The sequence below is a fragment of the Zingiber officinale genome, chromosome 1B, assembly GCF_018446385.1.
Source record: "Zingiber officinale cultivar Zhangliang chromosome 1B, Zo_v1.1, whole genome shotgun sequence".
NCBI classification, from domain to species: domain Eukaryota; kingdom Viridiplantae; phylum Streptophyta; class Magnoliopsida; order Zingiberales; family Zingiberaceae; genus Zingiber; species Zingiber officinale.
In genome coordinates, this window is record NC_055986.1 from 129380822 (window position 1) to 129393695 (window position 12874).

The 12874-nt window shown below is 36.2% G+C and overlaps 1 protein-coding gene across 1 annotated transcript; it reads left to right on the forward strand.

The window, feature by feature from the left end:
* Window positions 1-7988: 7988 nt before the first annotated feature.
* On the forward strand, window positions 7989-9273 carry LOC122042132 ((-)-kolavenyl diphosphate synthase TPS28, chloroplastic-like). Its single transcript, XM_042602090.1, has 6 exons — window positions 7989-8004; window positions 8052-8215; window positions 8350-8414; window positions 8513-8611; window positions 8711-8968; window positions 9237-9273. The coding sequence occupies exons 1-6, from the start codon at window positions 7989-7991 to the stop codon at window positions 9271-9273; spliced, it is 639 nt and encodes a 212-aa protein (XP_042458024.1).
* The last annotated feature ends 3601 nt before the right edge of the window (window positions 9274-12874 follow it).

Below are 12874 nucleotides of genomic sequence, written 5' to 3' on the forward strand. Positions count from 1 at the left end.
TGTTTGTTTCAACTTAACCCTTTAATCCTCCCCCCTTGGCGTTCATCAAAAAAAAAAAGGAGTAAATAAGACAGTGCAAAAAAATTTGTTAAAACTTGTTGATACCACTGATTGAACAAGTAGGGACATTTTAGCAATAGTAAAAATTTCAATATAATTAGAGGAGTTTGACAAAATAGCTGTTAAGAAACTTTAAAATAATTTTTAACATGTACTTTTTGTTGGAAATTATTTGTAAAGTAATTTTAAAAAACTTTCTAATGAAGATTTTTAAAAATTCTTCAACGTAATTTTTTCTAACATTTTAAGAGTAATTTTACATAGAATAACATTGTTAAAGAGTATTTCAAAATATTTTCAAGGAAACTTTCAAAAAAGTTTTTAAGGCAAATAAAATATTAGGTCGACTTGCAGTTAAGTATAGAAGGCTACCTATGACACTTCTATATTATTTTAGGTCAAATCATTTTCCAGTTGGGCCATTATCTAAGATTGTGTTAGTTGTCATTGGAGTTTTTATTTCTTTGGTGTTTTCCATTCCAAATTTTTTAAGTAATTCCTTAATATATTTTTGTTGGTGGACATAATTTCCTTCATTAGTTTGTTTAATTTGTAGACCTAAAAAGTAAGTTAGTTTACCTACTAAGCTCATTTCAAATTCTTGTTCCATTAAGGTTATGAATTCTTATAAGAATTCTGAATTAGTTGAATTAAAGATTATGTCGTCTACATATACTTGAGCTATAAATATATCTTATTTGATTGACTTTACAAATAAGGTTGGGTCAATTTATCCTTGACTAAATCCTTTGGAAATTAGATAGGAGGTCAACTGTTGATACCAGGCTCTAGGTGCTTGCTTAAAACCATACAAGGCCTTTTTAAGCTTAAAGACATAGGTAGGATGATCTAGACTCTCAAATCTAAGTGGTTGATCTATATATACTTCTTGTTTTATTAGTCATTTAAAAAGACGGATTTAACATCCATTTGATAAAGTTTAAATCCTTTATGGGCTGCATAGCTAAGTAGCATTCTAATATATTCAAGTCTAGCTACAGGGGCATAGATTTTATCATAGTCAAGTCCCTCAACTTGACTAAATCCTTTAGCCACTAGCCTAGCCTTATTTCTAATAATTTTCCCATTTTCACTTAGTTTATTTTTGAAAACCCATTTTGTTTCTATTACTTTTTTATTGTTAGGTGGTGGTACTAGGTCCCAGACTTTATTTCTTTCAAATTGGGTTAGTTCTTCCTGTATGGCTATGATCCAGTCTAGGTCATGTAAGGATTTTTCTATCATTTTGGTTTTAATTTTTTAGATCAAGGATATTTGACTTAAATTTCTAAAGGATGACCTAGTATAAACTCTTTAGGTCTGGGTCACCAATTATTTGGTCAATTGGATGATTTGGATTTATTCTTATGGTTCTAGTAGGTTCATTCAGTTGAAGTTAATGTTTTTCTTCATGACTTAGGTTTTCACTGGCTCCCCCTTGACTAGTGGTACCTCGAACAAGTTCGATTGTTTAATTCTGGGGTTGTCTAGGTTTTGATTGGACTCTTCAAGTTTTACATTTGAGCCTTCTTCAATTCTTAGTGTAACTTTGTTATATACTCTGTAACCTCTACTATTTAGTGAGTAGCCTAAAAAGATACTATTTTCTATTTTTGAGGTAAATTTTCCTAAGTATTCTCTGGTATTTAGTATATAGACTGGGCATCCAAATACTTTAAAGTATTTAATATTGGGTTGTTTATTAAAATAGAGTTCAAACGATGTTTTATTATGAGTTTTGTTTATATTGATCCTATTTTGTACATAGCAAGCTGTGCTAACAGCTTCTGTCCCAAAGTATTTTGGCAGGTTATACTTATTTAGCATTGTCCTAGAGACTTCATGTAGAGTTTTATTCTTTCTTTCTACTATTCCATTTTGTTAGAGTGTCTTAGGGCAAGGATATTCATGATGATAACCATTTTCAAGGCAGAATTGATTAAAGTTGTGATATCTAAATTCGCTTCCGTTGTCACTTCTGATTCTTTTAATTTTTTAGCCTTTTTCATTTTCAATTTGTTTGCAAAAATTAATAAAGATTTCAAATGTTTCATCCTTATTTTTTAAGAATTTTACCCAGGTAAATCTAGAGTAATCATCTATTATTACTAGGCAATATAGACTTCTATTTATTAATTTGATCCCATGGGAGTTAAATAGGTCTAAATGCAATAGTTCTAGTATTGAATTTGTTTGAAGTTGATTAGTTGATTTGTGAGTAGACTTTGTTTGTTTTCCTTGTTGACAGGTATTACAAATTGTTGAGTCTAAGTTAGGTAATTTTGGTAAGCCTCTAGCTAATCCATTTAATTTACTTAAACTTCTAAAGTTTGTGTATGACATTCTTTTATGCCATAATCAAATTTCTTTCTTTTGTGTTAAATAACACTTATGTGAGGAAGTGGTTAGGTTAATTGCATACATATTATCTTTTCTAAACCCTTTTAAACTTATGAAGGGTTATCTAAGTGCTTAATTAGGCATTCAGAGGATAGAAATCTAACCTTATATTCTGAATCACACAATTGACTAATGCTAAGAAGGTTGTATTTCAGATTTTCAACAAGAATACTTTCTTAATAGTAAAGTCAGTTTTAAGTTCAATATTACCTACTCCAATTACCTTGAGTTTGTCGTTGTTTCTAAAGACAACTATTCCTAAGCTTTTATATGTTAATTGGGTGCACTTGGTGTGATCCCCTGTCATGTGTTTGGAATAACCACTGTCCAATATCCACTTGGTTTCCTATAATAGGTAGGAGCTAATATCAAATTAGATTTTATATTTAAATTTTAAGTTTTATGTTTAATTTTAATTTTAATATTAATATTTAATTTTAATTTTAATTTTAAGATAATTAATTTTAAATTTTAAATTTTAATTTTAAATTTAGATATTAAATTTTAAATTTTAAATTTAATTTTAAGTTTAAGTTTAAGTTTAATTTTAATTGTAATTTTAAGTTTAAGTTTAATTTTAATTTTAAATATTAATATTAATATTAAATTTAAATTTAAATTTAAATTTCTTAGTAATCTCACCCAATCTATTTTTTCAATCATGGAATCCTATGATTTTATGAGATGAATTAAATTCAATTTTAGTGTTGGGTTTAACTTTATATTAGATTCAAGTTTAGCTTTGGGCTCAACAAATAAGTATTCTTTGGATAAACTTCTGAAATATGGTGAGCCACTTGGACATCATTAGAGCAGCCATGCCTTCGAGGTTTTTCAAATAGTCCACTGAACTTAATACAAAACCTTGGTCTAACTAGTTAGGATCCGTAAAGGGAAGCTTCAGTTAGTTTCACTAAGCCAAATGTACCAGGCCGAAGTCATATTTTCCTAGACATGCATAGACATAGTTTCCCTTATTAGGGTTAAAATATGCTAGAGGGGGGGATGAATAGCTCGTCGCACTTGATTACTTGCTTCTTTGATGATGATATGCAGCGAAATGAACTCAAAGCAAACTTACAATGCTAACACAAAGGATTTACTTGGTATCCACCTCAAGAAGAGGTGACTAATTTAAAAATCCACACACGACACACTCTCTACTAATAAAAACACTCCTTCTCGGTTGCAGCCGGAGGCAGAGAAACCTCGTACAAAATCACACAACAATATACAACACTCATAAGAAGAAAATACAAAAGATACAAATGGAAACTCTTTCTTCTTGCTTACTTGTTGCCTCTTGAACCTTGGAAGTGTAACTACACTTGTCTCTAAGAGCCTTCAAGAACTGGCCGTGAAAGTGTGGAGAAGCTCGTGAATCGTCGCTGAAATAGCACTATAGTCGTTGGAGAGGAATTCCTGAGGAGAACGCTCGCCAATAGCTATAACCTACGCAACAGTCAGATTCCAATCGATTGAATGAGTCTCAATCGATTGGGGAGGCTTTGAATCGATCGGCTAATCGATTCAGAGCACCTCTATGCTCTGCTGGAAATGGCTGAATTGATCGACTAATCGATCCAGCCTTTCTTGTGTCTGCGCGTGAGAAATCCAGTCTCCAATCGATCGACCGATTGATTGGAGATGTCGAATCGATCAGTTGATCGATTCGGAAAGGTTCTATGCTCGCGACAATTGCTCCCAATTGATCGACCGATCGATTGGGCCAAACCTTCTTAGCGGTACACATCCAATCGATTAACTAATCGATTAGACTAGGGTTCAATCGATCGGTTGATCAATTGACCCACTTTTGACTTGCCTAAATCAAGTCCAAGGTTCCCAAACCCAACATCCGATCAACCATAACCTGTTGGGACATCATGCTTAGTATCCGGTCACCCTTGACTTGCTAGGGCTTCTTCACCAAGTGTCCGGTCAATCACTTTGACCCACTTGAACTTTTTTCCTTGTGCCAAATATCCGGTCACCCTTGACCCACTTGGACTTACCATCTCATGCCAAGCGTCTGGTCCTCCATGACCCACTTGGACTTCCACCAGATGTCCGGTCACCCTTGACTCACCTGGATTTCCACATGCCTTGCTTCACTCACCAGGTCTTTCTATCTGTCTGGCTTCACTCACCAGGACTTTCCATCTGCCTGGCTTCATTCACCAGGACTTTCACCTAGCTTCACTCACTAGGATTTCCCCACTGCCTAGCTTCACTCACTGGGACTTTCACCTGCCTGGCTTCACTCACCAGGACTTTCAGCTAGCTTCACTCACTAGGATTTTCCAACTACCTAGTTTCACTCACTAGGTCTTTCACTTGACTTCACTCACCAGGACTTCCTATATGCCTAGCTTCACTCACCAAGACTTTCACCTAGCTTCACTCACTAGGGTTTTCACCTGGCTTCACTTAACAAGATTTTTCCATTGCCCAGCTTCACTCACCGGGACTTTCACCTACCTAGCTTCACTCACCAGGACTTTCACCTACCTTCACTGACTAGGATTTTCACCTGCCTTCACTTACCAAGATTTCCCTTTCCTAACATCCAGTTAGGACTTTTCCAATCAAGTATCCGGTCAACCTTGACCTACTTGACTCTTCTTCACACTAATCTAGTCAAACCCTGGCCAGAGGAGAATTGCACCAGCAATCTCCCCGGTCGGACGATTGCATCCGCAATCTCTGTAATGCCCCAAATTTCCTCAATTAGAATCCTAAAAGTAATTTAAAAATATTTAAAAATGCTATAGAAATATTCTAGGGATTTTTAGAAATTTTTAGAGTATTTTTATGTAATTTTTGGAGGTCGTTTGGTATTTTTACTAAACGAAAGAAGTTTCGACAAAAAAATGTCCATGCCGAGATTCGAACCGGAGACCTCCGGCCGAACCAACTCTTAAGCGAATCCAGCTGACCAAGTGTTCCAGCGAGCGTTGCTGATTAAAAGAAGCATGAAATGTATTTAAGTAGTAGAAGTTAATAACAGGAAATAATAGGAAGAAAAGGGTTGCAGTCGAGATTTGAACCCACGAGCCAAACCTTAAGAAACGAAGATAGTTAACAGAATATTAAGGTTATAAGAAGAGAACTTAGGGCTTAATCTTCCCGTGACCTAAACTCCTCCCTTCCTCTTCTCTCTCGCTCGCGACGGCAGGGCTCGGGCGGAAGCAAGCCAGAGCTAGGGTTTTCACCTCCGGCGGTCGGCGAGGGGCTAACATTAAGAGTTCTTCACCATTTCGGATCCTCTCGTCGAAGGGAAGCTGTGGACGCAAGGAGAGGTCGGAGATTTGAGTTTTCCCGAAGCCCTAGCTACCCCTCTTCGGCTGTGAGTCCAAGGAACCGTGTAAGTGCTTCCTCACCTGCGGTAGGGTAGCTCCGGGTTCTTGTTCTTTCTTGTTTTCGAATTTACGTGAGTTCTTTTCGATTGGCCTCTTTCCGGATGTGTTTTTGGAATTGGCTCGAGGTTTCACAGGGGTTCTTGCTCATGTGATTTGGCTTCGGTATTTAGCTAGTGTTTGTTGTATGAAAGAAGCTCGATGTTCTTTTGAAGGTTTTCCGTGGCTCTGTGGCGATCGATTTATCTACGGTTGAGCTCAGTTCCGATTTCCTTAACTGGAAGAATGAGATTTGGATTGGGTTTCTTATGAAGTTCTAGCTTTGGTCTAATGATGTTATGCAGGTTCTTTCCTTGAGATAGCATGGGTATATAGGAAAGATTTGGAATAGATATTGGTTCTTATGCATTTGGTCGTTTAATGTTGAAATTCTTTTCCTTTTTTTTTCAAGATGAGCATGGTTAAGGGAATCGTGGTCTTGATGTCATGATCATGTTTGTCTTCGATTTAGTTTGGGATAGCTTAATAGTATTGTACGGAATTATGCTGTAAGGTTGATTTTATTCTAGTTCCCCTTTCATGTGTACAAGCTCTTAGTTGTCTCTTCCAAAAGTTGTTATGTGAACCATATGTTGAATAACAGTATAGCTCCCCTACATGTTTGCATGTTTCAGCTTTCAACTTTCTTAATAGTTATGCTTACGAAATTTATGCTATAGGTGTTGGACTTTACTCCAGTTCTCTACCATGTGTGCTAGCTTCTAGATTGAATTTTGATGAGTTCTTGTTTTCCTTGATAGGCTTGAAACTCTAGACAGGATTAAGTAAGTTGAGACTTGATTTCTAAGTTGAGTTTAGTTCTTCAAGATAACTTAAAACTTCTAGATAGATTTGGGTGCACGTACCATGAACCAATAGTTTGCTTATGTTTATCCCTACAGAATTTTAGTGTAGATTTTATTAAGTATTAGTGTGCATATTTTATTAAGCATTAGTGTACAGATTTTTATTAAGCATTAGTGTGCAGATTTTATTAAGTATTAGTGCAGATTTCTGTTGAGCATTAGTATGCAGAATTTTAATTAGTATAGTATGCAGATTTATTTTTGTCTAAACACTACAACAAAATTGTTAAAAGACAACACCACAAAGACAACGGTTTTAGAAGGAACTGTTGTTAATTTGGTAAAAGACAACAGTTTTTGACAAAACCGTTGTCTTTGAGCGCCCCAAAAAAATAAAAGACAACAGTTTGTAAAAACCGTTGTTGTTGAACGACTTTTTGTAAAATCAACAACACCTTTTACAACAGTTTTCTAAAACTGTTGTCTTTAAGTGTTTTTTTAGGGGTCAAAGACAACAGCTTATTAAACTGTTGTCTTTGACTTTATTTATTCGCCGTTTTTCTCATTGGTCGTTTTTGTTGTAGCAATGGTTTGCTTCCCTCTCTCCGAAAATTTTTTGACGCCCTATTTTCCCCCCTTAGCCTATCCAAACCCTAAACCTCTCTCGTCATACGAGATCTTCATACGGCTCTCCTCATACGATCTTGGCGAGTGTGGAAGTATGCCCCTTTTTTAAAACGCGAGGTAGGAGCGTGGGTGGTTGCTGCTGCTTGTGCAGATTGCTGGGTGGAGGTGGAGATGGAAGCGGAGGCGACCTTCTCGGTCCTGGGTTCTCTCCGCCTTGGGGGGTCTTCTCCATGATCGCCTTCCAAGTTGCTTCCATAGAGTCGTTCTCCTCCGAGTTCTCCGCCTCCTTGTCCAATGGATCGCCATCGAAATCTGGATCTAGGAGTTTAGGCGTTGCTGGCGTAGGTCGGGGCGAGAGAGGGACGGCTTGAGCAGTGGGAGGAGGAGGGGCACTCTCGAAAGACTTGATTTTCACGGCTTCCTTCGCCTCCGGTGGCCCGTGGTGGTGCTTTTGGTCGGAGAGCTTCCATATGATGAGGACGATGAGATGGATGACGACGAAGAGATATGGCGGTGAGAGGCAGGAGCAGAGGGGAGGGGGCAGGGCGGCGCCGCTGTCGGTCTGTCGTCATCGTCGGCCAAGAGCTGGGCGCAGCAGGCTGAGGAGATGTACCAGCTCTAGCTAGCTCTGGCGCTTCGGCTCTGCTCTGAGGCGGCCTGCGCGGAGGACCCTAATTTCTTGGACGCTACAGATCAAATGGTGCTGCCGGAAGGTGCTGCTCCTACTTCCTTGTCCCATCGATTCTGGGTTTGGAGACAGTTTCATCCTCTCTGTACAATCTGAACTGGGCGGCGCAAGTGGCCTTCCCCGGCGAAGAGATATTGGCGAGAGCTAAGAGCTTCTCCTATGCCTTCTTGCGAGAGAAACAAGCTACACACCAGCTGCTCGACAAATGGATCATCACCAAGGATTTGCCCAGGGAGGTAATTGTCCAACTAAAATAGATTAATTTCAATTTCTACTTGTGTCGAATTAGTACCATATCCTAGTTTGATCAACGGAGCAGGTGGAGTATGCTCTGGATTTCCCCTGGTACGCGAGCCTGCCTCGCATTTAGGCAAGACTCTACTTGGAGCAGTATGGAGGGGGAAGTGATATTTGGATTGGCAAGACTCTCTACAGGTAAGCTCATCTACTGATCGCAGTTCCTTACTTTAAGCTATCTACTTACTAAACTTGTTTACTTAACTGAATGATTAACTGAAAGAGTGATATGGCAGGATGCCTCTGGTAAACAATGATATGTATTTGGAGTTGGCTAAGTTGGACTTTAACCATTGCCAAGCTCACCATCAGCTGGAGTGGCTCTATCTTCAAAAGTATGTCAAATATTTCTTATTCTAGTTGAGACCTGCATTGGTTCAGTGTTGTACAAGTAGTCAACCTATTCAAGTTTCAATTGTGTGGTTCCACTCAAGGTGGTACGAGGAGGCAGGCCTTGGATGGCATGGTGTGAGCAGAAGAACCCTGTTGGAGGACTTCTTCTTAGCAGCCTCTTGCATATTCGAACCCGAACGCAAGACTGAGAGGTTGGGTTGGGTTCGAACCCTGGTTTTCTCGAAGGCCATTTCAGCCTACTTTGGCAGGGACTCATGCATTGATACTATGAGACAAGCACTGATACTGAACTTCCTCAATGCTGATGACTGCTACAGCAATGAGCATGGCACCAACAGGTCAGTGCTAGACATCATCCCATTCAAATTTAAGAATCGAAAACTCTCGAAACAGGCCAGTGCTAGGCACCAACATTTCAGCTTACTGTTCTGTCTGAATTTACTAATGGTGGCAATTATTCTGTGCACGCGTGTTATGCATCCCCAGCCTATTTCTTTGGAGGTGGTGAATTGTATTGAAGATTGCTTGGTCACTGCACTTATATGCAATCTTTTGTTCCTAGCTATATAAATGTCATTTATGTTGCATTCTTCATGTTATGATCAGGCTGTCAAAGATTGGAATGATTACTCCACGTATGTGAATCAATGCTACAACCATCATATTCAGGAACAATCTATCTGAGTGGTCAATGAAACTGAGAACTCTCAGGAGCCCTTACAGGTTTCTGACATTATTTTGCGGCAGCATGCGGAAAAATAGTATGTGAATTTCCTTCTAGTCATTTATTGTTGAAATTATGGATTACATAATTATGGGTTTATTTGTTGCATTCTGATAGTTACCAAAATACATTTTTAGGGAATGTCTTCTTGTGAGACAATTATTTTTTCAAAACAATCCTAAAAACTTTATTGACCTTGGTGGTGGAGTCATGGGATACGGAGGTTTTCCTTCTAATTTGAGGACTTCACAAGGAGGTCTTTCTTTGAGTATTGGTAAGAACTTACAATATCTCTACACCTTTGCTATTTGCTTTTGCTTGCATTGCCATTCAATCACTTTATTGTTTTAAAAATATTATTATCTTTCTTATTTGTTGAACATAGATGTCTCTACTACTATGACTGTGTGTCCTGGACTATTGGTTGGTTTTCTACTTGCAAATCAAAATGTCAAGGATGCATACCAACTGGACTGAAACAAGGTGATTAATAATTTGTTCTTTATTTTTATTTTCTAGGTTATTGAATGCCTATATATAATATACCTATTGAGGTAACTTATTTTAGCTTGCTTGTTTCATTCTTCATATTGTGTCTACTAAAATTATTTTTTCACTGTTTGTTGTTGCTAAGCTAGAAGAGTTTTGAAAATTCGAGAGTGAAGACAACTCATACAAATCAAGAATTTAAAATCATTGGGATAAGTGGCAAGCCTTGCAAAGATGAAACCTAACTAGTTGAGGGGATAATGACCTTGTTTTGGATATTTTTATTTTCTAATATATGTTTATATTTTGCAGGTTCTATTGACAAAGTTTCCTAGCGTGCCACCAACGTTCCAAGTAACATCAAATGTTGTCCAGGATTTGACAACATACATAATATTTTGCAGGTTCTGTCCTTCATTGGCCTATTTCCTATGCAAACATACATAATCAATTAGTAGATAGGATGAGTGGTGCATCAATTAATCAATTAGTTTTGGTGCCAAGTTGCAATGGGTAATGAACATCTTTAATATCATTTTCAATTGACTATTTTAGTGAATTGTATGCACTAATTTTGTATTTGTGTGTAGTTTCCATTGGAATTTGACTGTCATTAAATCTCATAAGGAGATTGTTTATGTGTTGGATTCTTTAAATCATCGCATTTGTGATGAAGATTGGAAATATGTTATGGAAATGTGAGTTTATATATGCTTTTTATTATGTATTTAATTTAGTCATAAAACACTTATATATCAACTATGTTGAATGTATATATGAAGGGCATTAAGATTATTAAATTCGAACAATGGAAGGAAAGGAAGAAATCATGTACAATGGGAAGTAATCAAGGTATGGGTACTTCTATTTCAATCAAATATTTTAATGTGTATATTTATCATTAACAATATGAATTGCCTTTAACGTAGGCTCCTAGGCAGCCAGATGCGAAACAATGTGGTTATTACGTGATGAGATTTATGAGACAAATTACTGAAGAAATTGCAATGATCGAGGGGGATACACTACCATCAATAGTAATATTATCTTTATCATCTCAAATAATTAGAAGTTATTTAGTTATTATTTTTTTCCAATTAATTATATTTTTTTCTTTAAGATCATATAATTTATGTGTGTTCACAGTTCACAAAAGCGGAATACTCTCAAGAAGAAATTGATGAAGTGCGCTCTGAAATAGCCGAATGCATACAAGATCATATTTATGAATAGGTATATACATGAGTTCATCTTATTGCATTTGACAATGATAATATTCAGTTAAATTGAAACAAATTGGCAATGTTTCAACATAGCAAACCAACGTTTATTTTTTAGGATCTGCTATATGAAAATACTATATGAGAAGTTTAATTTACAGTATATCACAATGAAGAAAATAATAAACCTTGTTAGCCAGTTGTTGTTATATACTTTACAAACTCTAAAGCTCTATATTACTGGAGACTAGCTAGACTTCTTGTTGTTGAATTGGATTAAAATCATGTGTTTTTATTTTCACAGGAAGTAAAAGGGTGTTTAATATTAATAAGACAAGAGCAGCTTATTAAGAAAAACAGAAACTCAAGTTGAGAAGGAATTTGAGCAATACTGAACAATTCAAGAACTATAATCTGAAACTAAATTGTTTAGAATTTTGTATCCAGTATTAAGACTGGGTACCTAATTTGGAAATTATTGTGTTCAAGATTAAATTGAAAGAAATGTGATGTGAGAATCATTATGTGACCGAATGGTAAAAGGAGATCAGAAGTTAGCTAGATTGTAGAATTATAGTACTGCAGAATCTGAATATAGAAGCCAATTTATAGGAATCAGAATTGAATTGCAGAATGGAAGGAGTTATAGGTTCATAAATTAGCAAATTAAGGAAACAATTGGAAAAGAACTTGGAGTCTGAGTTTTGGAACTGAAAACAGTGAAGACAACATTTGCAGTATAGTGCAAATTCTATGCAGTGCAGATTCTGTGCAAGTCTTGTAAAGGATGATAATTGAATTGAAATGAAGGAAGTATACTTTAACTGAGAATTAATGAAATGTTTCCCTAGGCATATATCTAAGGAAATCAAGCTCAGGTTTTGAGAACATTAGAAAAAAAAAATCAGCTTGAATAATATTGAGATTTTGAGATAAGTTTGTTGTAATACAATGGAAACCAAAATAAAGTTTGTCTTATTAATTTGTTGTTGTTGTTTGTGCCTAGAAAGAAATATTGTTATCATATTCAATTGTGTACAACATCTTTGTCATCATCATCTTTATGCCATTTACTCTGGGGAAATGACTTAACTTGCAATCATATGCTATTTACTTCAGGGAAAAGATAATGACCATACCCAGAAAGGAGAAGAAAAGAGAAGCTAGGAGGGAGGAGAAAGCACAGGGTGTTTAGAAAGCATATATAAACTCTGCATAATACCTCAGGGAAAAGGCTGCAGTTCTCGATATGGTGTTTAGAAGATGCACAAGGTATTTAGAAGATGCACAGGGTATTTAGAAGATGCACAGGTAGAGAAGATTTGATCCAACAAAACAAGATATTTTGGACTTCATATATATGTGTGATATATTGTTATGGGTACTATCTAGTTTTGTAAACTTTTGTGATGTTTGGATGTTGATGTTTGGTACTTTAATGATGTTTGGATGATGATGTTTGGTACTTTAATGAAATTTGCACTGGATGATGATGTTTGGATCGGATTGTAGGTTTTTGATATATGATATTTTGTAGATATATTATTTAAATAAAATAATGGTTATTAAATGATGGAAAAAATCAGTTTTTTATTTATTGTCAAAATATTGTATATTGTACCCAAAGACATCAGTTTAAATATGTGAAACTGTTGTCAATGGCATTAAAAGACAACAGTGAAAAATCATTGTTAAACTGATGTTAAATAACATTGTTGGCTAAAAAGACAACGATTTTTAACCGTTGTCAAACCATTGTCATTGGCTAAAAAGACAACAGTTTTTAGCCGTTGTCGTAGACAGTTCAAAAC